The 27,899-nt window shown below is 35.1% G+C and overlaps 2 protein-coding genes across 5 annotated transcripts; one reads left to right on the top strand and one right to left on the bottom strand.

Moving 5' to 3' along the window:
- Nucleotide 1: 1 nt before the first annotated feature.
- On the bottom strand, nucleotides 2–9,817 carry srsf3a (serine and arginine rich splicing factor 3a). Of its 4 annotated transcripts, none has more exons than XM_077198215.1 (7): nucleotides 9,754–9,817; nucleotides 5,399–5,436; nucleotides 5,042–5,252; nucleotides 4,017–4,151; nucleotides 754–792; nucleotides 466–552; nucleotides 2–382 (listed from the first exon to the last, which is right to left on the bottom strand). In XM_077198215.1, exons 2-7 carry the CDS (start codon nucleotides 5,403–5,405, stop codon nucleotides 355–357), a joined length of 507 nt encoding a protein of 168 aa, XP_077054330.1. In that variant the 5' UTR covers nucleotides 5,406–5,436; nucleotides 9,754–9,817; the 3' UTR covers nucleotides 2–354. The 4 variants fall into 4 exon arrangements, with proteins under 4 accessions (XP_077054330.1, XP_077054328.1, XP_077054327.1 ...); XM_077198213.1 differs by having other exon boundaries at nucleotides 5,399–5,445; nucleotides 9,754–9,814; XM_077198212.1 differs by lacking the exon at nucleotides 9,754–9,817 and adding an exon at nucleotides 5,936–6,102 and having other exon boundaries at nucleotides 5,399–5,445.
- Nucleotides 9,818–13,511: 3,694 nt separating this feature from the next.
- On the top strand, nucleotides 13,512–26,428 carry fkbp5 (FKBP prolyl isomerase 5). The gene is made up of 11 exons (XM_077198208.1): nucleotides 13,512–13,970; nucleotides 16,766–16,898; nucleotides 18,141–18,285; nucleotides 19,871–20,013; nucleotides 21,404–21,518; nucleotides 21,627–21,783; nucleotides 21,960–22,050; nucleotides 22,446–22,529; nucleotides 23,127–23,312; nucleotides 23,404–23,643; nucleotides 25,244–26,428. Exons 1-11 carry the CDS (start codon nucleotides 13,927–13,929, stop codon nucleotides 25,337–25,339), a joined length of 1,434 nt encoding a protein of 477 aa, XP_077054323.1. The 5' UTR covers nucleotides 13,512–13,926; the 3' UTR covers nucleotides 25,340–26,428.
- The last annotated feature ends 1,471 nt before the right edge of the window (nucleotides 26,429–27,899 follow it).

Genomic DNA, 27,899 nt, shown 5'->3' with positions numbered 1-27,899 from the left:
GTGAATTCATAAGGAACTTTTTTTTAATGGAAGTACAAACAAAAAAAAGCATACAAAATTGGTTTCAAATGATCAACAGACATGAGTTACTCCATTAAGAACCTTTCACTGCCCAGACAGCATAAAATTACATTCCCGGCATTTAGGCAGGATGAAACCATTGCTACCCATTAAGCACAGATATCTTAAGTAAAAAAGGATCCTCAGAATGCTATAGGGAAAACACATTTTAAAAAGACTTTGGGGCCAAAAAAAAAAAAAAAAAAAAAAAATCCATTGCTTCCCATCATCCTAGTCTGTTGAGGAGGAACGCACAGACATGCTTTCTCTGACAAGGCTGGACTTGTAAAATTCTCACTTCCGACCATTGGATCGTGAACGACTGAAAAGAAAAGAAACAAGACAAATTAAATGAGCATAATACTCCAGCTATGTTACTACACAACTACTTAAGTATAAACCTACCTGCGTGATCTTGAGAAAGACCTTGAGGGTTTATAGTTTCTATCATTAGATAAAGACCTCTCTCTTCTCCTCTCTCTGGAAAGGGACCTATAAACAAGTAAATACACTTGAATGGGTGTTCGGCATAATTACTCACATTGCTAAAGAATTGCAGAAATGAGACAAGATGGAGGGCAAAGTTACAGAGCTATATCCATAACAATAGCCATAAATATAAGTGATGTCATGAAAATGGTTATGGTGATGTCAATACTTCTGTATGATTTTGAAAACATTCAAGTAGCTCACCTGCTCCGACTGCGGCTAAAGCTCTGCCTCCTGGGAGACCTAGACATAGATGCAAGAAATACTGACAAGTCATGGGTCAATATGGTCAAAAATATTCATGACATATGAAGCGCCACGCAATGACAATTGTAGTTTTTTTCCAGAACAGATAATCTGCTTTCAGTGAAGGTTTTAGGAAACCCATTATGGGTGAATCAATTTTTAAATCAACTAACTATCAGAAGCGGCAGTTCCAGATCAGCCTTTTATTTGCCAAACCTTTGTGCACTGACCAAAAAGGTTTCAGTATGAAAACTGCTAAAACAGAGGGATATAAATGTACTGTTTCGAAGGGGAGAAACTCACTCTTTGGATATTGTAAAATACAAGTTACCATAAAAAAAAGGTCATACCTCAAAACCACCAAATAAACAATTCAATGTTATTAAGTGGGAGGAAAAGGCATTAACTTACTATTCTGTTTTCAACAAGCTAGTTATGATGCAGTGAAGCGGAGTGCTGATCAGGAGGGCGTAATTTGCGGGGAGATTTTGCCAGATGGTTGCTAGATGTTAACAGCTATACAGTAGTGGCTGAAGATGTCAGTTAGATGAGGACTGCTGAGGATATGTTGTCATGTAGACATTTGGGGAGGGGCATAAGACCCGTTGATTGGTAGTAATTGTGGCGTGGTTGGTTTTGCCGATCAGGTTAACGTTGGAGGAGGTGAAGGAGCCTGAGAGAGGCATGCTCAGGAACCAATGGGCTGGTGGCCATGCTTGGATCATGTGAGCTGATTGGTGTACGCTGGTCACATGATGTTGAAAGAGGGCTAGTTGACTGACTCAGAGGTAGATGAGTAGAGGCTTGGTGATGTCTCTGAAAGGGGGGGTGGGGTGGTCAGCTTCATTAATATAAATAGAAAAATGACATAAAACCCAAACAATGAGAAGATTCTTTGGAAATAAGTCATGTGATCAACTAAAGACAAAAAAGAAGGAACACCTGGGCCCGGTTGCATGAAACCTCTTAAGTGGTTTGACTTAAAGGGGGAAAAAATCCCTGAGGCAAGGGATTTCTTTAAGTGCGTTGCAACAAATGTCTTAAGACCCGGGTATACTTCCTTTTCCACGTTCTACTCCGAGTCGCGCACAACTGAGTGTGTGAGCTTTTTAAAGTATACTCTTTTGGCTGTGAGTGCGGAAAAGAGTGCGAGTGCCAAACTTTGTTAGTGGACTCAAGTTCCTCACACCCGCACTGTTGTAGACGCACTGTCAATGCGGACACAAAAATTGGGCAGCACGTTGACCGTGTGCATGGATGTCCCTCCTGATGACAAAAAATATGTCACATGGACAGTGTATACTTTGGGCTTTAACCATTACCCTTCTCTAAGTGTTTACATTAAGCATTTTATGATAGTTTCTGGCAATAGAGAAGCGGTTGCTAGTTACAAAATTTTCCAATATAAACAGAACCAAACAGACTTTTTAAAATTTAATAAACTATACAGCTACAATTACAATATGTTATGAAGATTATTAAAAGGGGTGTGATGGACAACACAGAGCATCCTAAAATTTGAACACATTGTTTCTATGAGTGTACGCACACAGGCGGTGTCCAGCTACGTCACCGGTGGATGCTCTAAATCCTGCCCTGCCAATCACATAGTTTTCCATTTAATTATATTATATTTGTCCACCTACTTGTTACTTTACCCACGCATCGACACCAGTTTGTCAGTATAGTTATTCAATTGACTGATTTAACCGCCTTGAACTGAATCACGAAAGTACAGAATGATGCGTCCAGTGTCTTAGCCGTGACACGAAACCGCTTTAAAGTACTAGCAATCTAAACCAAACTGGACCAAAGACAAAAAAACTATCCTGTTTTGGTCCCTTCATTTTTTTTAAGGTGAAATGATCACTAAGGAGAAATGATTACTAAGGACTTTGTTGCAATGCATACTAGAACTTAAGGGAACACTTAAGTAATTAAGGGAAATAATTTATGACAGCCTTAATGTTTCTTAAGTGGACCCTTATTTTTTTCCTCCAACCCATGTTTCACTAAGGGTACCCTCAACCCTATAATTTTGGTATAAAGTTTTCTTAACTTAAGGGATTTCATGCAACCGGGCCCAGACCCCCACAGCAATTATTATTATTATTATTTTCTATCAAAAGAATAAAGAAATATCTTACTATTGCAATAATACATACTATTGCACTGTAAAATAAGAACAAACTATTTATTAATAATATTATTATATTATAGTACAATGTTACAATAAAAATATTAATACAATTTTAATTATTATTATTTTATTTTACAGCACAACAGAAAATTAATACTAACATTTAGTGTGGCCCTAATTGTTTGGCTTTCAAATGTTAAACCATTGAGCTTTTATTTTGAAGGAAAACCCGCAGGAAAACTTAACGCTTCTCTTTGTAGACAACAGATTTATAAACGATTCTCATTAAAATTTGAGAAGATGGTTGGCGTAGGTTGCCTTAAATTGCAAAATAGCATTTAATGTGAATCGAAACACAGTGTCGTGCTTTGGCTTTACTCTGAAACATGCAGCACAACCGCTGTGGTTTGATGATTGCTTTAAGCCATATCACATTCTCACAGCCATGCATTGTCAAAAATCTTTTAAAAAAAGGTTACCAGGCAACTGCCATCATTTATACTTGCATTTGACGCTTTGAACCCCCAGCTAACATGCTACGGGTGTCTCGCAGATGGTGCCGCGAGCTCATGCAGCGCTTTCAGAATCAGTCCGTGCATTTTTTAAATGGGGTTAGAAAACATAACTTTTGCAGTTTATTTAGTATTTGTTCAAGGCTATTTCGCGATTTCAATCACCATAATGTAACCAGCCCAGCAATGTAATCCCTCAGATTTAAGCAATTCATGTGTGTCCTACTTTTCAGGAACGGAAAAATCGTATAAATAGGGAAAAATAATATTCCAGGAAAGACTACAATTTAAGTAAATGAATATCCCTGATCAAAAACTCAATGCAGTCATTTAGAACAATGGACATCAGCTAGGGGGAATGAAGCATTGGTTAACCAAAAAAACCGTTGAAAACTTATCAGGGCAAGCATAGCAAGGGGAAGGTTTTGAAAAACTCTCCCAAATTTATAAAGATGCTGGTTTGTCAGTCTCCACACCTAGGCTCATCATTCTGCCCATAACTAAGCTTGAGGTGAATGGGTTTAGTCAAAGTTGAGCTCAAGGTGATCAAGACAAGATAAAAACTGTACCGGCGTCTAGCAGGTGGGCTGCGCCGTCTAGAATCATCACGTGGGCGGCGATTCCAAGAAGGGGGTGGTCCTCGATACCTTGATCGTTTTTCACCACTGGACATTTCAACTCGCACCCGACAACCACATATTGTTCTGAAGACGACAAACATAGGGTTATAAAAATACTTTGCGGACAAAACATGTCACATATTTCAAGATCATGCAGTCCAACCACTGAGAAAAAGCAATAAATAGAAATTAGCTGTTATATTGGTGAATTTTTTTATATTTTCGTATCAATGATACAAAAATCTGATTACAAATATTAAAAATATAATTGTTTATGTAAAGTATATATTTTATATACTTTTTCATTTTAGTTTGAGTCATTTCGTTGTGTGTTTGTCATTTTTAATGTTTTCTATAATATGTGTAGTTTTAGGTTTGGTTATTGTAGTACTTGAAAATAAATGAAAAACGGACTTAAGCTAAACAAAAATGAGAAATGTTCCCTTGGAAACTAGCTGAAATATTTTTATTTTATTTTAATTAGTTTATTTTTATTTCAACAAGTACAAAAGATGGTTTTAGCCTTAGTTAATGATAATCGTTACATCTATATACATGTGTGTCCGTTTTCAAACACATAATACAATTGTTTAATCCTTTCCTTAAAGGGATAGTTCATCCAAAAATGAAAAGTCTCATTTACTCACCATCTTTCTTTCTTCCGTAAAACTAAAAATATGTTTTTTTAAAGAATGTTGGTAAACAGACAGTTGATAGTAGCCATTGACTTCCATATTTTTTTCTACTATGAAAGTCAACGGCTACCGTCAACTGTCTGGTTACCAACATTCTTTAAAATATCTTCTGTGTTCAACAGAAGAAAGAAACTCATACATGTTTGGAACAACTGGAGGTGATAAAATTATAATTTTTGGGTGAACTATCCCTTTGATCAGTATAATCTAATCAGCAGGAATCTAATCTTTTGTCTGTTCCAGAGGACTTTGTTCCTGAGTTTAAACAGATAATCTTACCTTCCGTCAAGTTCCCTCACAGCATCAGCCGCATCCCTGGCGTCCTCAAACTCCACAAAAGCAAAGCCGGGAGGATTTCTGGCCACCCATACGCTCCTCAGTGGACCATAATAGCCAAATGCTCTCTCCAGCTCAGTCTTGTTACCAGTGTTGCCCAAATTACCAACGTAGACCTTACAATCCAGTGGACAATCACGGCTAAGGGAAGGGTCTGTGGAGGGAAAAGGGTTTAGTTAAGTAATTTCTATGTTCTGTATTATTAGTTGTCATACGTCTATCCCACCTTTTTTTAAAGAACATTAAAATGGCTCAAAGCTAGGTTGGATGTTAGAAAAATGTAATCAAGACGTAAGTTACCTCCCATCTCTTCACCAATTCCGAACTCAACTCCACACCTAAAAAAACTGCAAGAAATAAGACCATAGCACCGATACTATGAATACGCAATAAAAACTGGAGGATACAAGTATCAACTGTTACTTTTAATATGCACAATCATAATAATTGTAACTAAAGAGGCTGTAAATTTGGAAACAATGAAAACACTAGCATACAACACTGGATCACTCACTGGAGTTATGAAGCTAATTAAAAGCGGCTTTTAAGGAAAAATACAAACGATAGTAAAACTGTTTGAAGGGAGCCAGTGTTTTAACATTCAAAGTCTAGTTCAATTTAAAGCAAGCAGATTTGTTACACATTACATTCATGTAAGTTACCAAGCTAAAAGGCTAACATACGCGTTTAAGTTACAGGCCTAACGTTACACACGACATTAAAACAATAACAGCATATCATACTGACGTAAATGAGCAAACCCGACTACATTATAAGTTATACGCACATTATACATTTATTCGAGGTAAGTTAATAATTGAGGTTTCGTTTTCTTACCGGTAAATCTGCTTTGTTTGCGTTAGCGAAATCGAGAACGCGCCACTGCCACTAAACACCTCGTTGCTAACGCGCGCTAATAGCAACCACAGGCCCTCGCGAGCAAATCATGTGAAGCACTTCCGGTCTCTTCATCAACACGGATGTCAAGTGAAAAGCTCTCATGCCTAAAGAAATATGGGAGACCGCTACATTTCTTCTCTTTAAACAGCCATCACACACAAGAGATAACAATATTTAAATGCAACATGGAAGTGTCTAAGGATGAATGTTGACGAATAGGTCCAGCACAGTTATAAATAGCCTACCACAACGTACGTTTTCTTCCCTTGGATAATGAATGAATTATTTCAGGTCTAATCAGCAGAATACACAACATTGTTTTTATTAGTTGATTACATTTACTAATTATTTAAATATTTTCATAAATTTATAAAATGTGTATGTATATATGCCTATATATATATATATAGTTCTATATTGTTTTATATAATATATTTATATTAAAAATAAATAAAATTACATGTATATATCTATATATATATATAATAAATATAGATAGACTAGTGCTGTCCAATCGATTAATTATGATATATATATATATATATATATATATATATATATATATATATATATATATATATATAAGAACACTCTATCCCACACTATTGACTTTTGTTCCGAGCGAACAAAGCGTTTCACATATAGCCTCCTCAGGTTCGCTGCATGGACCTTGGGTTGAATTGGAAAAAAAAAAATATATATATATATATAATATATATATACACACACACACACACATATTATTAATTTGTATGTTATTTTGATATATATATATATACAAGTACACACACACACACATTATTATTAATTTGTATGTTATTTTGGTGGTATGAGCTGTAATATTATGACCCTTTAATTAGCAAAATATGGGGTCATACGTGTGTCAGATCCTCAACAACTTATTTAGGCGAAATCTTGGGGGCAATAGTTCAGCCTTTGTTTTGAATTAAGTAAACACCAGGGGAGTTATGCAACACGGCTGCCTCTTATTCAAATAAAGAGCATTACGCTGCCTACCTTTATTTTTGTCTCACTAGGCACAGGCAGGTCAGTAAGTATGAATGTATGTTTACTTCTACCTCACCCTTTCCATACTCCAACTCTTCTGGGGTTTTGTCATTTATATTTATTGTTGTATACTTACATCATTTCGAAAGAGAGAAAAGAGCATCCCATTGAGAAACAAACATATATTTTCCTCATTATTATGTTACATGTATATTTGTCTGCAAGACAATGTGAATTGGTCTGTTACCACACACGGCACAGAATGTTTTTTTCCGCCCAGATTAGTACTGCACATTCTGTTCTGTTTTTCTTCCTGATGACTGGTTAGCCTCTCATGAACCCTCCCTTTCACTCTCCATAAAAGCAAGATATACATACAGACTAAAGCACACACACACACACACACACACACACACACACACACACACACACACACACACACACACACACACACACACACACACACACACACACACACACACACACACACACACACACACACACACACACCACACCTTTGGTTTGGCTTTGCTTAAATGTTAATAAATTACTTGTACTCACATACAATGAAATGACACTGGTACTAAATTTCCTGGATTTAAAGGAAAGCTTATTTTTAATAGGCTACATTTAATCCAAAGTTCATACATCTTACAGATAGAAAATACTTCTGTGCATTTCAGTGGAAGTATTTGTTTGAAAAAAGAACTAAACATAAGACTAAAGAGGTGCAAATGAGGTGTTTTGGAAAACTTTTTAACAGATTTAAGATTCAATTTAAAAATCTAACATTTAATTACACTGATAGACTGTTCACAATTTTGTCTGCAAATAGCCTTATAGCCTTACATATAGCCTTATATATTGCAAAACAGCAAGTGCCAACTTTCTCACTCGTCTTAGTTCCTGCAAGTATTTTTCCCTTTATTAGTGCAGTAAAATATTGTTTAGATTGCCGCAAACTGAAAAAGGGGTCCTGAATGAAAACATTTGTCTGTTATCACATAGCCAGACAACTTTGAAGTGCTTTCCGCCCGACATTTATTTGATTTTCTGACATAATATTGGAGGGCAGGTTTTTTTGTGGATGGAGGTTATGGCCTATGTTCGGAAGAGCATACTTTGCACGCAGCACTTTTAGATTCATGGAATACCCAGATGACCTACTACATTTATCAAAATGTGCAATACAAAGAGCACACTGCAGTATACTGTATCCCACAATGCAACACACTGGCTTGACTTTACATTTCCAGTGAGACAAATGAACAAGTAATATCAGCTGTGACAAATCTGTATTTAGACTAATTTCTAGAAATTTAACAAGCTATTTCTAGACATTTAACAAATTAAACAATGTCTGTGTAACCTTACTATTTTTTTTAAACCAGAAGGCAGTATGTACTGCAGTATACAAGTTTGAGAGCGCCATTCAGATTTGCAATGCTTTATGGGAGTGGGTGGTCGCTGTTGAGCTCTTTTGCCAATAATTACATTTCTATATCCATACTAACAACAACTTATCCGATTGGTGGATCGCTCTACAGGATTATGTAAAGTAAAGTTCTTCACCGGATATTTGGCAATTAAACATCTTTTTTTTATTTTAAATAAAGTGGAAATCACATTTGTGGCTTAATCTCTGAGTCTGTCTCAAAAAGTTTATAAGGTTTGATTAAAAGTTTTTTATTTAATGCAGAAAATTAATGGGATTTTTACTTTCTGGTCTGTTGGGCTCTTTAATAGTCACCTATATTATAATCCATCATGGCAAATTTACACTGCAAAGGTGGCACAGAAGCGCCTCTGAAGTGTCAATTAGGTGTCTTTACAGACTGTTTAATGCTGCCTAGAAGTGGCATAAACGCATTTACACAACAATTTTAACTGCATAATACAAGGGGCTGAGATGTGTCAGAGCAGGCATAATTTAGTCTGGCTTTTATTCTGCATTGCGTCTTTACACAGAATTTTGAGCAGGCACAGAGCACCCTTAACTCAGCTGTGTAAAGATAACGTATTTGTTTCATAATTTCCAAGTGAGTCCAATCTCTCGGATGGACTCACTGTTTTTACAGAATTCATTGGAGGAATATCTGTAATTTATAATGTTATCACAATTGGAAAAAAAACACTTTTTATTAATTATTTTAATAAGACAGCAATAATTGAACCCTAACCCCACAACACCCCCCCCCCCCAGAAAAAAATATTTTTACCCCCCTAAATGTACCATTAATATAAATGTGTCAAAATATAATTTGTTTACATATTGAAGGATATTATTGCACATTGTACATGCAAAGTGAATTTTGTAGGAATTTTTCTGTGTAGAAAACTTATAAAGAGAATGTTCTAAAAGAAAAGATAAGACTCACTCTGCAGAAGACAAGACACGTTGTCACGACAACAGCAAGCTTGCATAAAACTATGATTCTTACAGCTCGCAAATGCATTCTTAAGCACATTCTTACCCAACGTCTTAATGAAATACATCATATTTCTAAGTTATACAAAAATTTCCTTTATTTTCTCAAAGTTCCTTTATAATTCCGGTACATGGAAGGGTATAGATTATTACCTCTCGCCTTTTCCTATGACCAGGTCTATGCATTCGGGCGAATAAAGGCAGTGACACATGCACTGTTAATTCCACTTCCCAGACGTTTGTATTAAATGTAGTTGTAGGCTGAAAATAGACGACGCGTTTGTCAACCAGGTTTGTCAAGTTTAGTACCATTTCTTACTTCCGTTGCGCAGATGAGTCAGTCAGAGTCTCCACCAGGGTCTCCACCGCACGTGTCACTGTGAACTAGAACATTTAGTTCTTGACGCGCGGACCTATTGATCTGAGAATCCAGGGGATAAACGGACAGGACTATTCTCTTGACTGTTACCAAAAAAAAAAAAAAAAACGACATTGTTTGACGACAAGGTCAATCTCCTATAATCACTAATCACTATGAACTATGTTGTTTAATGTTAACATTTGTAGCCTATTTTTGCTTAGGCTGTGGACCCATATGCCTCATGTGTGTAACTGCTAAAAGTGTAGTAGGCTATAGCCTAACTTTGTTAAATTTGGTCATATCTTACGTGATTTGTAGATTATATATAGAAATTATTTGAACAAACGTTCATTTGTGCAATTATAATGTATTTTATTTATAGCCTACATTTGCCAAATAATCATGGGACCTCTTGATTGTTTTACATCACAGTGCAGATTATTGATATTCTCTCTATACACATCCAAATCAGCGTGGTGTAATAATAGGTTACATTCAGCAAGGGGTGGAAAAAGAACAGAGAAGTTGTACTTATGAAAGTATAGGGTTTGTGAAAATGTGATGCTCAATTTAAAGTCAGAGTATCTAATCAAAAATGATCCAAGTTTAACTGCAGGCCTACTTAAATATTTAAAAGTAAAAGTTTTTTTAGTTTAATGATGTACACGACACACCCGATGTTTATTTAATTGAACTGAAACTAATACCCTAAAATCTGTCACTTTACATGTTTGGAATATTACTACTGAAATGTGCACTGCAGATAATGGACAAGTGTAGTATACATATAGAACAGAATACATTTTTTTGGACATGCTACCACTTTAGCATCCACAAATTGTGGATGTCTCTGATATTACAACATTTTGTACTTTGATTTATTTGACGCACTAATTATTTAGTAGCTAATTTAAATCTCACATTGTCACAATTCCCCTGTCCTTTTTCATGAACTTTTATTTTGATATTCTTTTGTCTTGTATTGTCTGTGTTCAGTTCCTGTGTGTTTAGCTCCTGTTTCCTTGGTTACCTTAGTTATTCATTGATTAGTGTCTTACCTGTTCCTCATCATCCTGTGTATTTACTCAGTTATCTCCTGTTCTTTGTTTTGTGTTGACATTTTTTGCTACTTGTTTGGTTCCTCATATTCATTAAATGTGATTGAATCGTTCATCTGCATCAAGCCTCTTTGAATCTGGATTATAAAGTCAAACCAACTCGTAACACACATACAAAATAGGATATGATAGAATAATTCAATTTTTTTAATCATCTCCAATCTTTCAACTATGCTAATAAATTAAATATGGTTAATGCAAACATACCAGGAATGAAGTAATTGGTTGTGATGGGCCAGCACTATTCATTAATTCCTTAATTGCTCTGTAAAATGCATTTTTTTGTTCTTTTTTACGGAGTGGGGATGAGTCAAAATTCTATTCAGTGGTTAATAAACCACAAGCTACAGAGGTTTTAATAGATCTAAATCTCTAGCTAAAAATATTGCTTGTAAAGTATTTACAAATTCACCACTATTTTCATTTCATCTTTTCATGTAATATTTTCTATGCAAATGAAACCACAACGGGCTGTTTACCTCTGACAGAAGAAAACCTTAATCATATTCTGAATCACCACAAATTCTTTAGTCAAGAATGTTATTTTTTTAATCACCAAATGCCAGTAGGCTATATTGAAAACATAACGGTAAAACAAGAGGTTTTTTTTAACATTTAATTTTCATGTCAGAATCGTGAGGGAAAAAATGCTGATGATGAATATAATTATAACAGAGTGTTTTTGATCTGCTAGATATGATCACTGAACACGAACAGGAAAAAGGTCAAACAAGTTTACATGGAGTGTCCCCACTTAGACCTTGTTGGCAGCGTGACATATTGGTCTGAATCCTTATCCTTGAAAACCCTCCACTTGTTTTCTTGTGCCATCCGTACTGAGCAGTTTCACATTATAAGCTCTGTCGCAGATCCCTGCTGCTAAGATACCAAACGGACGCAGCATTTTGTTCTACTCTTTTCCATGCTTAAATACTTTAATAATCCTAGAAAAGCTAAAGGTCTGCTGACATAATATTAGAGATCTGTGATTTTAATTCATTACATTTTTGACACATTCAACAATGTATGTATTCTAAATATTACAAATCAATCAAATAAATGAGCTAAATAGCATTTCTCTGGAATGGATTAACATATCTGGAGAGAATCTTTAATAATCAGAGCCCATCTGTTTTGACACTCACATCATGTTTCTGGATTAACTATCCATCTGAAATAATTGTTTTAAAAAAATCAGGCTTGAAAAGGGAAATAAATCCCTTTAAATGCAGACAATCACATATGTCATTGTGTTCCTGCTGACACCTCTTGTTGCTCTGGTGAATGAATCGGGAACATTTTGTTACAGTTCCAGACTGAGAGGTTTTTGAGGCAGGTAACATGTTGCCCAGTGCTGCTGTTATTCAACATTTGGCATACTAACTTTAAAAGGCTGGATTTGATTTAAACTCTTTACTCTTTACATTAATTATAATTTACATTTAATCATTCTGTGTAGAAATGAAATCCAAATATAATTTATTGAAGATACTGCATAGCTTTAAATGTCCAATGTTACAACTGTCTGGCCTACAATAGCTAATGTATCATCTTAAACAGAAAAACATTTCTTTACACAGTTTAGGAATTTGTTTTGACTTTAAACAAAAATCAAAACAAATATTCTTCAGTAAAACGTGTTAATGTTACCTTACAATACAAAGTGAAATATATTTATTTAGTGGACAATAAATGTAATTTTACTGTAAACTACACTCTAAAAAATGTTGGGTTGTTTTAACCCAATTTTGGGTCAAACATGGACCAACCCAGCCATTGGGTTAAATTTTTAAATTACATTTTTAACCCAATGTTTGAGTTTGTCCATATTTGACCCAAAATTGATTAAAACAACCCAGCATTTTTTAGAGTGTATAATGTGTGGAAGTCAAAAGTAGGCATATTACTTAATGATTTGAAAATGACATTAAAATGTGAAAATATGATGTGAAAATCTATATTACATTCAACAAAACAAGGCATGGTTAACATTTACAGTATTGTTAAAATTATGTTTAAAAACAAACAAACAAACAAACAAACAAACAAACAAACAAACAAACAAGTTTCCTTAAAAATGAAAGTAAAAGGACATTCCCAGAGATCCCTGCACAAGGCATAACATTTGATTATATTTCATTTAAATAATAAAGTTTGATTTTGGTAACCAGTTATGTAAAAAAACAAAACAAAACAAAAAACAGGGAATTAAAGCTATTAATGTTTAGGCTTATAGTGTTATTTTAGTATTATGTGTTACCCTGATGGTGTTTAGGCATGATTAATGGAAACCATTTAGATGAACATTAATTTATCATGTGTTTTTTCATCATCACCTATATTATTATGGTAATTGTAAAATATACGGAGAGCAAAATGCCATCCAGTAAACGTCTTCGATTGTATTTTCCCAGTAAATTTATTTCAGCTGTCAATTTTAACGTAATCTTTTTCTTTCTTTCTTCTTCTTCTTCTTCTTCTTCTTCTTCTTCTTCTTCTTCTTTTTTTTTTTTTTTTTTTTTTTTTGCAATGCATCATATCACTTTAAACCTCCACGTTTTTAAAAATAATATAGTCGTGTTGTTCTTTCCGCGTATCGCTGTGCTCTGACTGTGTGGTTGTACATGCTGTTCCCAACTTGAGCTGTTCAGTCAGCACACAACGGGTTACGGGTCAGGGTGTCTACTAGGACACTGTGTTCTCATCAGCGCGAGCTACAGTACAGCCGGAACATTGTGTTACTTTGTGGACAGTTTCCAAGGCCTGCCCTTAATTTTTACACTACATTGCCCTCCCCCCCGCGTTTACTCCTCCTCCTGTAGTCTCATTTCATTTCCCCTGTCCAAATGTCTCGTATAGGCGTATCGTGTTGATTATTGGTGTGGAGAAGTGTAAAGCACTGTCGGTAGAACATCTAGTACTCTCGCGCTGAGAGGGCGGTCTTATTCCTCTTTTAGCCGCTAGGCACAGGTTGTATTCGCCGGTAAGACTGAAGTTGCATACGGACGGATATATGGTCAAACACATGAGAGGAACGGGCAACAAAAGAGAAATATTGTAAGTCTAGATTTCATGATTGTTTTGTTTCTTTATCCATCACATTGACTAAATTTTTTATACTTAAGACAGCTTTCTATGGTGACTAGCCAACTATAGAAAAAGCCTGTTTTCTCATTGTGGTATGCTTTTAGTAAAATATCGCCTTGTGGCCTTATATTGTAAAAATAAAATTAATTGATAAATACTAATACTGGAAAGAAAACTGTAGCTATCATTTAATTTGCATATTACAATATGTTTAGCAGCCTGTAGTTGCGTCTAAGATGTATGGAGCTAACTGAGAGGAAGCACCACTTTTCAATTCTGGTGCGAGAGAACTCATTGAATTCATATTTCTTTATTTTGTATACACATTTTTGCGAACTATTTCACAGAGTCTCTTTCTCATTAATCCATCAAAGCCACAATGACAGAAAATGAGAAATATACCTATGCTTATGGATTGAAAATGTTGTCTACCTCTCTCTTTTTTTTACTTTGAGATGTGACTCAGTTTTTCATAAATGTATAAATTATGTCATTTCATGTCCCCTACTAACCGTTATACCTACTATCACTGACAAGATACAGCTCAGAACTTGGTTACGCTGCATGCATTTAAACCTTATTTTCATATAATCTGTTTAGATTATAACTAGTTTTTTAATTGTAAATGGCAAGTTGATTCTTGTGGCTTTAACAAGCATCAGAAAATCCCTTTTTGTTGTGTCATAACCACATATTTAGTCGTGGGAGGACCAAATATAATGATTTTAGAATTTACCATTGTCCAGAATGGACCAGTTAACCATCATCTGAATATCGGGGTTAGATTAATTTCCTTTATTGTCTACGCGGGTCACACCCTTGATTTCAGTGTCAGAGATGTTTTAAAGAGTTGAAAACCCACCATTCTCTACAGATAATTAAATTTTGATGTTTACGACAATGTGTATGTCATCAGTACAGAAAGAGTCTGGGTGTCTGACAAGGTGATTAACTAGGAATCTGTGAGTGCATGGTGTGCTTGAATGTGGACGGTATGTTCAAGGATGGAATGAGTCAACTGTCTCTGAAAGCTCATCTTTGTAACAGAAATGCCTGTTGCAATCTCCCCACACTGCGTACATCTGAGACGGAGCTCCAATAAGAGCTTAGAAAAGTCACACCACCTTTAATGAGTCGATCACTGGAGAGAAAGACTTAAGGACAGTTGGCTGGAAACGCTTGAAGAGATAGCCAGGCATAGAGACAAACACAGTTAGACAAACAGACAATGACAGACCAGTATGAATTGAGATATAGACTGATGATTTATCAAATGAGTGATAATGCAAGTGCACATGCAAGTGCACACTTTTTATGCAAGTGCACATCATCTTTACGTTTTATGGCTGATTTTTAAGTAAGATCTATTAGAGGAACTTCATAACATTTCATTCCAAGAAAGATTTTTAGAAGTACTCAGTTGTTAGATTTTAGGATCAGAATTTAGTTAAATTTGTTAAAATGTAAAGCAAAAAAAAAAAAAAAAAAACACACCAACAAAACCAGAGACATTTTTACTTTGCATTTTTTTTGTAGTTAGATGTTTAACAACATCAAATTGGTATGTCAATTACAGTGAAAAGGCTTCCCGCGCTGTTTAATCAAATTGCAATTGTATTTGTTGACTTGCATGATCACGGCCTTCATCTTGGGTTTTTAGACTAACTCGTGCTCAAAGAATGATACATTTCCACAGCAATGCTGTTAGCCAGGATGGTAGCAGACTATTTTTGTAGATGCGTCACATAGCCTGGACTCTTAATTTTTACTCTGCCATATTCCCTTTCCAAGACATAAACCCTAAACTCACATGCAGTGAGGTGAATATTTGTGATGAATATATTATACTTTCAATGCAAAACATATGTTAGTTACTGCTTTCAAGTTAAGTCCCTGAAACAATAGACATGGATGTTTCTGTTGTTGTCTTTAGTTAGGCATATGCTGCTATATCTGCTCTTCTGCATTAATAGAACTTTTCTTGAAATGTATACATTTCCTGTAACCTTACGTGTTTTGTGTATAGAAACAAAAGGAAGGTCTTAGATTGAAAGCCTTGAGTCATTGTAGTATCTCATCGCCTCAAGTAACATGGACCGGACTGAATGTTCCCTTCTCCGTTCTGTTTTTTCCCCGTGCCTTTTTACTAGGTTTACTGACATACATCTCACAAGACATCCTTCTCTGGAATCTGAACTTGTTCCAGGAACATAGAATAAAAGGAACATAATGTTTCTTCACACACGTTCACAAGATTTAGTGTACACTCTAATAAAATACCTTTATAAAATACACGTATGCTTGCACACACACACACACACACACACACACACACACACACACACACACACACACACACACACACACACACACACACACACACACACACACACACACACACACACACACACACACACACAGGAAGAAAAAAAACAGCTTGCAATCTTGCGAAAAATGTCACAAACACAACGATACAAGCATATGTGCACACTCACATTTGATTTGCATGTACAGTATACAGTATTTGAGCTTGTGCTATATTAACCTTTGAGAGGTTATAATGTCTAAATAGATTTTTTAGGTTTGATATAAAATAAAAAAACATGCTAGCTTCACATAAGAAGGATTACAACATATTTTTGTATGAAAATACCCCATATGAGAAAATTTAACTGCAAACATTTGAATTTGTCTGAAGATAGCAGTGCCTTTATAATATTTGTTTAAGATAAAAAAGTCAAATATTGTATGTTTGTTGTTTTTAGGGGAACACGGGTATGTATGAGTGGCGAGATGTCATCTTTAGAGGATATCTTTTCCACCAACCAGTGCCCAACTGCTGTCTTTACCTCCCAAGGCACAGATATCACTCCAAACGGTGACCGTGGAGTATGTAAGGTAATCCAGTCATTACTAACTCTGTATCTCAGCTGTTAGTTTACAATTGCTGTATTTTTACTGTAGTCATGAACGATACAGTGGGGTCAAAATGTCTGCAACCACTAGTAAAAAAAAAACTTTTATTTTTCACTTTTTCGCAATATAATATTGCATTTTCCATTAAACAATATTTTATAGGTTATTATATAAGTTAAATCCAGGATGTATTCAGAAAGTTCATAAGAACATTGTGCTTTTTAAATATAAATTATTTTCTTTAGCATTCTCTTTATTTACAGGTTTAAAGAAAAGTTTCTATGTGGACTTTTAGACCTCACTGTATGTTGAATGTAACATATTTCAAACAACAGAGTCTACTAAAGTAATATTGCGATCATTTTGTGTGCTTGTGTTTTTGATTCAAGGAGCATGTTTTATTGAGATAAATCTGTTGAGAGTTTGTTAAAATCTGATTGGAATTTGCTATTTTTATCAGATTCAGAATGATCTGGTGTTACAGGGATAATTTACCCAAAAAAGATAATTCTGTCGTCATTTACTCACCCTCATGTTGTTCTTCGGAACACAAATGAAAATATTTTAAATGAAATCTGAGCGATTCTTTGTCCCTCCATTGCTACTCAACTACAAGTTTGACGCTTCAAAAAGTTCACAAAGAGATCCATATGAATTGAGCGGTTTAGTTAAAATTTTCTGAGGAGACACGATCACTTTATATGATGAACAGATTTAATTAAGACTTTTATTTACATATAAACATTGATCAGCCAACATAATCAGAAGCTCAACCAACCGGGCTTGACGCTCAAAAACAAACCTCTTGCTGAAGCTCAAACATGCTTGTTGAAGCATAAAACACGAGAATGAACCTCATTGGTTTTCGCACGTCAAGCGAACATGCTTGAGCTTCCGTTTTGCACAACTGATGTGTGCGTTGATGAAAATTTGGACTAAACCGCTCAATTCATATGGATTTGTTTTACGATCTTTTTATTAACTTTTAGAGGCATCAAAGTGGTAGTTTGCTTAGCTGTCAATGGAGGGACAGAAATCTCTCAGATTTTATTAAACATATCTTCCGAAGATGAACAGAATACTTATGGGTTTGGAACTACATGAGGGTGAGTAAATGGTGACAGAATTTAAATTTTTGGGTCAACTAACCCTTTAATTTAAAATAAGTATGAGGTAGTGTAAGGATGGATTGATCACTTTTTTCTCCCATACGTTTCTCTACAGATTGTGAAACAGCATGGTGTGGAGGGGGAAATGCCGATGATTGGGGACAAGGTGTTTGTCCACTACACAGGCAGACTCCTCAATGGAAAGAAGTTTGACTCCAGTCTGGACCGCAAGGAGCCTTTTGTTTTCAATGTGGGAAAAGGTAATAGATTTCATAGATTTATTTTACGTATTTCATTTTTTTAATTCAAAATGAATGTGTTTTTATTGAAACAAATACTGTTGCAAGAGAGAAATGTATTCTTTAATGAATGAAATCTATTGTGACAAATGGATAAGATAAATCATTATATGTGCTTTGCTATTATATGTATATTAGCGTATACATTATTTTTAATATTGGCGACTGTTTAGCGTGCAATTATTTGGCTCAACTTAATGCAGTTGTGGACAGTTCCACGCATTTGAGTTTGATAGATTTGCTATCCTTAAATTAAAATGCCAATTCTACTTAAATACCTGCAGTAGAAACCCAAACTTAACTGAGTACGCCTTAATAAAATTAGACATTAGTCACTTGTGGTGAACTGCTAGCAATAGTGTAATCGCAAACATAGCAACATATTCATCATATACCTATCTGCTAAACAGAACTCCACTCTTCCCTACATAAGAGGAACTCTTTTTAAATATCAACATAAAATAATATAAAAAATTGTTAAATCTCACCCCCCCCCCCCCACACCAACAAAATATACTTAATTTAAACATTATCCAGTCCCATGCAAAGCATCTAGAATCATCTGCCAGTTACAGCAACAAAACATACCGTATATAAATTATTAATGTAGTCCCACACAAATAAGTAAGCGTTTATTTTGCACTTTAAATCAACTACAACTACAAATTAAGTTCAAGAATTGGGCTGTACTAGTTCTTTTTGAAGTAAATTAAGAAAGCGGCAAATCAAATATTTGTACGTTTTGTAAATGTTTATTAAAGAAGAAAATCTAATCTAAATGTCTCATTTGTGTTTTATATGCATGAGTTACACATGCAAATCGTTTGTATTACACTGACATGTCAATGATTTGTAAGTACTCTGTCATAAGTGTTTGTTAAATGAAACAGTCATGGAATCTTTCAATTTTATTAAACATTTCTCACTTAAGAGCAGAGCTGAAATTCCTGTTTAATGACATTTGTGGTTTAAGGGGTGTAATTACTGGGGTTGTTTAGACGTGAGGTGCCTCCCTTATTATCTGTTGTTTCATTCCCAAAGAGACAATTTCACATATATATATTAAGATAAATTATTTGCCATGAAAATGAGCCACAAACTAATTTTTTGTTCAGTTTTTGAAATTAAAATACCGCACTACTCAATGTTTTTCAGTATTTGTGGATTATGAAGTTATTAAATATTTATTTACAATAAGTAATATAAATAAAACAAAGATATATATATATATATATATATATATATATATATATATATATAAATAAGAAGTATTTACACTTTATTTTAAGGTGTCTGTGTTACAGTGTAAGTATACATTTAAGTACTGAGTAATAATACTAAACTACATGTACTTACTACAGGGTTAGGGTTAGGATTGGGGTTTGATTTAGGGTTAGTTGCATTATGCATAATTTATAGTTATTACTACTGTAACTACATGTAACGTGTAACAAGGACACTGTAAAATAAAGTGTTATTGCATTTTACTTATAAAACATTTACAATAGTATTGAATTCATAAGTAGTGTCTGGTTAATTCACACAGGTCAGGTCATCAAGGCATGGGATATTGGTGTGTGTTCCATGCAGAAAGGAGAGGTGTGCTTGATGCTCTGTAAACCTGAATATGCGTACGGTTCAGCTGGCAGCCCACCAAAGGTTCCTCCCAATGCCACTCTTGTGTTTGAGGTAGGAACATCAAACACTTAAAGTGTAACTTCGAAGATTTTTTAACCCGCTTTGTTTTGTCGAGTTCGGGGTCAGCAGAGGGTTTTTAACAGAACAGTTATTAAGGGTAAGTTTATCACTTAAAAAATGTATCACACTTTGTATACTTTTTAAACAGCGTTATGGTAAAAATGAAACACTATGGCAACAGCTTACTTACCTGTACTTTACGGCATTTTGCGTCGGGCAGAACTGACAGAGAGGCAGTTTATTTCATTTTTTTCCCTCTGTTTGGCATAAAACACTGTTTGTAGTCATCCAGATTGAAATGCTAACTACAAACACTATAGACTACAAACACTTCTGATTTTTCGTCTTGGCGTTCTCTCCATATTTAAGATTCTTTGCAGCCTTTAGCCACTGCCTACAGCGCACTGGATCCTTCACTGGAAACTGAAAGTAACTCAGTTCCGCTAAACCTTTACTCTTTGTATTCTTGCATCCGGGAAAAATACAAGTTGACACCATTATGACCAAAAGTTTATTAAGAAGTATTTCCTACTAAAGCAAGGCAGTATTTGACTCTGGTTAGCATATCCAACAGCAGACTGGTGGGACTGGCCTTGTGCATTAAGTTTTTTTTTCTTCTCTATTTTCTCTAGTCAGGTAGCTTTGATTTCACACAGCCAAGTTTTATTGAAAGCCAGCTGTGAAGTACAGCGGTGAAGTGACACTTTAAAGGTGCTCTAAGCGATATCACGCCTTTTTTAGGCCAAAACATTTTTTGTCACATACAACAAACATCTCCTGACTATCCGCTAGCTGCATGTCCCCTGAACACACTGTATAAAAACGCGGTCTCTGCAGACACCCCAGGCTCCACAAATTAAAACAAAAGCAAACTGGGCTAACCCGCACCACAAAACATAACAAACTGTTCCAGCCAATAACCGACAAGAAGGGTTTGGGGGGTTAGTGCGCGGTTGAGGAAGAGGGTCGAGCTAGCCTCCGTTTTGTTTGACAATACTTCGAACGTCAACAAGAAGTGACGTCACCCAACATCGCTTAGAGCACCTTTAAATAAACTTTGGATTCATGAATTAATTTTGAAAATATCTTGGAGAGTTTGTATAGAATACATTATTGGTGTTTCTTCTTCAGCCCTGGATACTTCTGGCGCTGTGGATATTTAGAAAGTGTTTTTTTTTTTATGTGACTTTCATATAACAAAAAGTTGAAATGTGGTATTTTTTATTAAAAATCATCCCCTGGGACATAAAAGTGCCTGAAATTGAAGAAGCACACAGTTATATTTGTCTCAAAGTGGTGTATACAATGATCCAGAACACAAAAAGCCTCTTTTGGTTTTGTTACATTTAAAAGTACAAATGGTTCTACTTCCCACACTTAGATCGAGCTGCTGAGCTTCAGAGGGGAGAAGATCACAGAAGATGGTGGGATCATGAAGAGAATCAAGGTCAAAGGTGAAGGCTATAACAGTCCTAATGAAGGGGCCACTGTCCATGGTAAGTCTGAGAATTGTGAATATTTGTAATATGGTTGTAATTCGTAGACAATGTGTTTGGATACAATATTAATTTGGATTACAATTCTGATTGGTTTCTGTGGCTTAGTACACTTGGAAGGGTGGTGTGGAGGTCGGTTATTTGAGTCTCGGGATGTCACCTTTGTTGTGGGTGAATCAGAGGACGTGGGTGTTCCTTTAGGAGTGGACAGGGCCATGGAGAAAATCCAAAAGGGCGAATGCTGTTTATTATACTTAAAGCCCAAGTAAGAATTGCCATTCTGTTCAGATTTTTTAATATTTACTAAATATTTTATTTTTTATTAAGAGCTGGATTATTTGTTTGGTATACAGTATACTGTTAGGCAAATACAGTTTATATAAAAAAATATAATATAATATAACTATCACCATCTAAATTCAGTTTGTGTTATGCTTTCAGGTATGGTTATGGCAAAGAGGGTAAAAAAGAATATGACATTGGATCAAATGCAGAACTACTATATGAAGTGACACTGAAGGACTTTGAAAAGGTGAGATATTTCATTTTAGACCCATAGTATTTAGTAAAAGCTTTCTGAATGATCCCAAAGCTCAATGAATGATAGAATGATCATATACAGTAGGGCTACAAAAAAAAAAAAACCAGAAGCTGCGTTAATTGCATTATATATTTTTATGCATTGAACTGTAAAAAAAATGTATGTATAAAGTATATAAAAAAATAATTATTTAATCAGTTTTATTGGATTAATACAGAACATAAAAAACAGGATTAGCCAGGTTAAAAATTAAGTTTTCAAGAATGCGTATCTTCAAAAAAGGAGTGGAAAATACCAGAATACAGTTAAAGTGTGCCCTCTAATGGTCATAGACAGAACTGACAGAAAACCGAAAAATACTACATTGACAATTCCTCATGTTTCAGGCCAAAGAATCCTGGGAAATGGACCTTAAGGAGAAATTGGAACGTACTGTTTTAGTCAAACAAAAAGGGACACACTATTTCAAGGTTCGTCTACACTTTTGTCTTTTTTATATAGTTACATGGCTATTATTGCCTACTGAGTTGTTTTTTATATTATTATAGACATGCATCCTGCATTTAGTAATTACTTTTATAATACTAAATATATAAAACTAATAATAATTGTTAATGGTATACAAAATTTATTTAGTAAAAGGGGGCAAATAATTGTTCCCAATGAGTTTTGGAGAAAAGCATTGTGATTCCCCCCCCCACTTTCAATTATTTTACTTAAATAAAAGGTTAGATTTTTGCATTAAAAAAAAAATTCAAAAGGATAAACAATGCAGATTTATTTTTTATAGCCATCTTTGATCATATTTACTAAGGGGGCAAATAATTCTGACCAGCACTATATATATATATATATATATATATATATATATATATATATATATATATATATATATACATATATTATATAATTCTAAATAACCAATATTATTCTAAATAAACACTCAAAATTCAAGATGTTGTACATTTTTTTAATTTGAGCTCAAATGCTTTCTACGATCATCTGATGTTCATGTTTTGATGGCTGCAGTCAGGTAATTGACATCCTTCTTTATACTGTGCATTCAGGCTGGACTGTACAACCATGCTGTAATTCAGTACCAGCAGATTGTAAACTGGTTAGAGATGGAGTGTGGTACAGAAAAGGAGCAGCAAGAAACCATCCAGTCTTTCCTCTTAGTGGCCCATCTGAATCTGGCTTTGTGCTATCTTCGTTTGCGAGAGTATTCTCAAACAGTGGAGAACTGCAACAAGGTAGAGTAAGATAACAGTGAACAAAAAGTCATCTTCAGTGTGTCTCAGTTTCTTTTTTCCCTTACCGTGTCATACTGGTTTTCATTCCTAGGTAATTGAGCTGGACCCAGAAAATGAGAAAGCTCTATATCGGAGAGGTGAAGCGCGTCTTTTGCGCAACGAGTTCAGCCTGGCCCTGGTGGACTTCAGGAAAGTTTTGCAAGTTAACTCCTTCAACCGCGCTGCCCGCAGCCAGATTGCCATCTGTCAGCGCAAGATTCGTGAGCACCATGAGCATGACAAGAAGATCTATGCAAACATGTTCCAGAGGTTTGCTGAACACGATGCTAAGGTATTACACTAGCCAGAAGGAAAAGTTTATTCTTGACAAATTCTCTCATGTTGCCATTTTATGAATGCAGTATTTGGAAATGATTGATTCTTTACTTGAATAAACAATGCCCTTGGTTGTAATCGACAAAGCTAATCTCATTCAAAAAAACAAATTCTGCAGAGAGGCTCAGACATAATCTTGGGGTAAAGCTTATTGACATTTGGCAAAGTATTAGTCAAGTTAACTCATAAAATCAATGCGTTTCATGATGACTTTAAAGCTAAATAAATGCAGTATGATTTTTGTGCTACATACCAAGTCTTCCAAAGCCCTTCAATATTTTTGTGTGAGGTAAAGACTAAAATTTAATTAGTTAAAGCTGCAGTAGGGAGTTTTGAGAAAATGTTGACTTAGCCTGAAAATTTGAACAAGCACAACTTACAGATCCAACCCCCTTCCTCCACAGCTCCTCCTCAGCTTCAAAGGGCTTTAAACTATACCAGACGATGAATAAGGGTCTTATCTAGCGAAACGATCGGTCATTTCAAAAATAAATACAAAACTTTAGGTTTTATAAGCACAAATGCTCGACTTGCTCTGTTCTGTGATGCACGTTCGTGATCCTGTTCGAACTTGTTCATCCAAATGAAAGAATCTTTTTCGAGTCATTTCGTTCGTTGAATGAACGAAATGACTCGAAAAAAGATTCGTTCATTTGGATGAACGAGTTCGAACAGGAGAGTCACGAACGACGGTACGCGCTCGCGCTGTGCAAGAGAGGGGTGATCAGCGCGTACACGAGTGTGATTGACACTGCTAAGACATTCCTCCTGGCTCTGATTGGTTGTTTCTGACCGGGAGCGGTGTATTTCTGCAAATGGCAATAGGACCACAGGGAGGAGCCAGAGGAGCTTGATTTTTTCCACAGATTATCTGTCTCATATTCTACTTTCAAGACATAATGACAGTTTTAACAAATATTTGTTTACAAAAGCTACCTACTGGAGCTTTAATGACTGAGAATCTTCCCCTTTTATGTAGATCTATAAATCAGTGGTTCTCAAACGTTTTGACTCGAAAACGTCCCAATGAACTGTGTTCTTCAATAAAATTATTGTTATTGAGGTAAAAATATAAATAAATTGTTTTAATTTAATAATAATTAAATTAATTTAAAAATTAATAATAATCTATTAATTTAAACACTTAAATCATCCTGTGTCCCCCTTGGAAATTTGCTGAGCCCCCCTGATTGAGAACCACTGCTTTAAATGTAATTTGTGTATTTATATTTCAGCTTCATATTTCAATTAACAGAAACGTTTTTAATAGTTTTAGTTTTAGATAATAAAAACCCTGTTAAGCACATCTCAATTATTAATGAGAAAAACAAGAACCCTTAATGTTCGCATTAAACCTTTTTTAATGGTGTTTTTGTGTGTGCCATTTTTGGAACAGTCCTTGATCATTCTGCATGGGAAAAAATCATACCTGTTTGTAACAACATGATAGCAAGTAAATCATTTTTGGGCAAACTATCCTTTTAATAATTGCCATCTTTATTGTTTGAAGAAAATACTATTAATTTAGCATCTAAAAATGTTGTCTCTGTTTGTAGGTGGGCCGATTAAAAAGGAAAAAAGAAGATAGTGGAATTTCAGATCAGAATAAACAGGGACTAAAGAGACCACATCTCAGTCAGGACGGCTCCTAAAACTCCAGACGCTATTCAGGAGGCCCAAGTACGGATGTCAGGCTGTGGGGATTGGCTGGCTTGTCCTCGACTGCGTCATAAGAGAGGCAATGCGCTGGGGGCTTAGACGAGCCCTCTATACGCTTTGACCTCTGACCTCATCATCTCCCAGACTCAAAACAAATGCTGGGAAATATTCTAATAATTAGGTTTAAGGATATTGAGGAGTTGCAAACCTTAATGCCATTCCTACAAGAACAGAAAACAAACAACAAAAACCAAAGCGCATTATTCTGTGACCACCTGTACACCTCTACGGTGCACGCCTCAGCTCTCAGAAAGGCATTCATCCGCTGCATTAATGCGAAAGCATATGGTTTAATATTATATTGCATTATAGACTTGAATACAACCTAGTACCTTACCATGTACTGTAACTGTGCAGTATTCAGTGTAATTGCATCGACTTTGTGCATAATCAGATTAGGAGTTTAAGTTTGCAGTGGTGGGGTGTGTACTGGAGGCTTGATGTTTTTTGTATTATATTTGTATAAGTGTGTATGATATGTCGATGCAAGTGACCATAGTGGATAGCTGGACCTAAAAGTGCAATCCTCCCTTTGGAGAAAACCTATTTTGTGACTCTCCCAGCTGTATTCTTTGAGGAGTCACAGTAGGCCCACATTCACAAACACACTTTTGATACTTCTTCGAGACTTGGGCATGCTTCTTTACTGCATCCTGTGAACGTCCTAGATTTGGGACGATATTTGAAAATATTTACAGGTTAGTTTCAACCTGAAACCCAGTAGATATACTTGTCTGAAGTTCAATAGCTATATTTTTGAGCTGAGTTTTCATTACAGTTTGAAGCTCAAATGCTTTTTAGGCAAATCTTTTGACAAGACAGGAATATTTCAAATAACTGTTCTCTTAAAACCCACTTGTTCATTTGATCAAATACTAACTAGTGTGGTTTGCATGTTTTTCAGTATGTTCCCCATGTTTCAGACAGTTTTAATAATATTAATAGTGAACAGTTTGTTAACTTTTTTCTGTTTACCGTTTGATGCAGTACAGCAGGCCTGTCAATAAATATTCAAAGAAAAACTGCTCAACTGTCTTGGGTTTTTGTTGTCGTTTACACTCAACACATTAACACACTAAGATATAGAAGAGGCGAGTCTTAAATGAACACGCTATTCAGAAATACTGTGTTCACTACCGTTCAAAAGTTAAGGGTCAGTACTATTTTATTTTTTTAACAAATTAATACTTTTATTTAGCAAATTGATCAAAAATAGTGAAGACTGATATAAACAGATATATGCAGATATGCGTATCACAGTTTCCACAAAATTCCACAAATGTTTCTTGAGCACCAAATTAGCATTTTAAAATGATTTGATGAAGGATCATGTGACACTGAAGACTGGAGTAACAGCTTTGAATGACGGGGAAAAATTAATTTGAAACTGCGTTAAAATAGAAAAAAGTACTTTTTAATATTATTACTGTTTTCACTGTATTTTTTATCCGCCTTGTTGAGGATAAGAAACTTTTTTTAAGAACATTAAAAACTCTTAATACTCCAAAATCTTTATTTAGGCAGGCCTATTTGTAGACGTTTAAGAGGCTGCTGTGTCGACCTTGATTTATTGGAATATTGAGGTGTTCAGTTTTATTTTGATTTTAGAAAATAAACGTGATAAACTCACAAATCAACTGTTTCTTGTTTTTCATTGGCATGCCTTTTAAGCGTTGAAGAACAGTGCAGTGAGATACTCTGGAACTGTTGACTTGTAATTGAGTCATGTAAGGTATCTCTACATTTATTTAAGTATGGCTTTCTTAAGTATGATAAGATTGGGGGAACTTTTACCCCACATTTTGTGTAAAAGTTCCCCTTTAGCAGCCTTTTACTATATATTTTAATCAAAACAAAACTCTTGTACCATTTCCTTTTAGACAAATTGTTACTCCAGTAATATTCAATAAAAGGTGAATAGTTCATCATTCATTTTGAAATGTAATTTTTTCTACTCTTGTGGCCTGTGTAAAAATTTTCCGTTCTAAGACACAAATAGCTTGTGTTGAGTAAAATTAAACAGTCAAAGCCTATTTGCACTGGATATACTGGTTTCGGCCTAATCACCGGCTGCAGTCATGTCAAATGAAACACCAGCAGCTACCTGCTAATGCACTCAAAATCTCGTAATAGTAGCCATGTTGACAAGTTTAGCTGAGTAAGGGTAAAACGCACAGTACCTACAATGCCCTGTAGATGGCGATATCGCCTCTTTTGTAGCAGAAATAAACTGCTGCAGAAAAATGTAATTAACCGAATTCGGAACGTCACACTAACATACTACTCTTACTGTTTATGCCATAGAAAGATATGGGGGAAATAATCAATAATAATAATACGTTACATTTATATAGCGCTTTTCTGGGTACTCAAAGCGCTTTACATGGAATGGGGAATCTCCTCAACCACCAACAATATACTAGAGAAATAGAGTCAAGTAGACTAAAAGTTGCTAATACACAATAGGCCAACTCAAAGTACAATGTAGACAAA

The sequence above is a fragment of the Siphateles boraxobius genome, unplaced genomic scaffold, assembly GCF_051911475.1.
Source record: "Siphateles boraxobius isolate OS27281-9 unplaced genomic scaffold, OSU_SipBor_1 41, whole genome shotgun sequence".
In the NCBI taxonomy this organism is placed as follows: domain Eukaryota; kingdom Metazoa; phylum Chordata; class Actinopteri; order Cypriniformes; family Leuciscidae; genus Siphateles; species Siphateles boraxobius.
This window is presented reverse-complemented; position numbering and strand designations above follow the sequence as displayed.

Bases quoted from the DNA above. Each gene is read 5' to 3' on its own strand.
- srsf3a (XM_077198215.1), bottom strand. The intron at 793-4,016 runs GTACAGTTTTTA...ATCTATGTCTAG, and splicing joins AGCCCACCTGCTAGACGCCG to GTCTCCCAGGAGGCAGAGCT. The intron at 553-753 runs GTGAGCTACTTG...ACTTGTTTATAG, and splicing joins TTTAGCCGCAGTCGGAGCAG to GTCCCTTTCCAGAGAGAGGA.
- fkbp5 (XM_077198208.1), top strand. From the start codon at position 13,927: ATGGTCAAACACATGAGAGGAACGGGCAACAAAAGAGAAATATT. The intron at 21,519-21,626 runs GTAAGTCTGAGA...TCTGTGGCTTAG, and splicing joins TGAAGGGGCCACTGTCCATG to TACACTTGGAAGGGTGGTGT. The intron at 23,313-23,403 runs GTAGAGTAAGAT...TTTCATTCCTAG, and splicing joins CAGTGGAGAACTGCAACAAG to GTAATTGAGCTGGACCCAGA.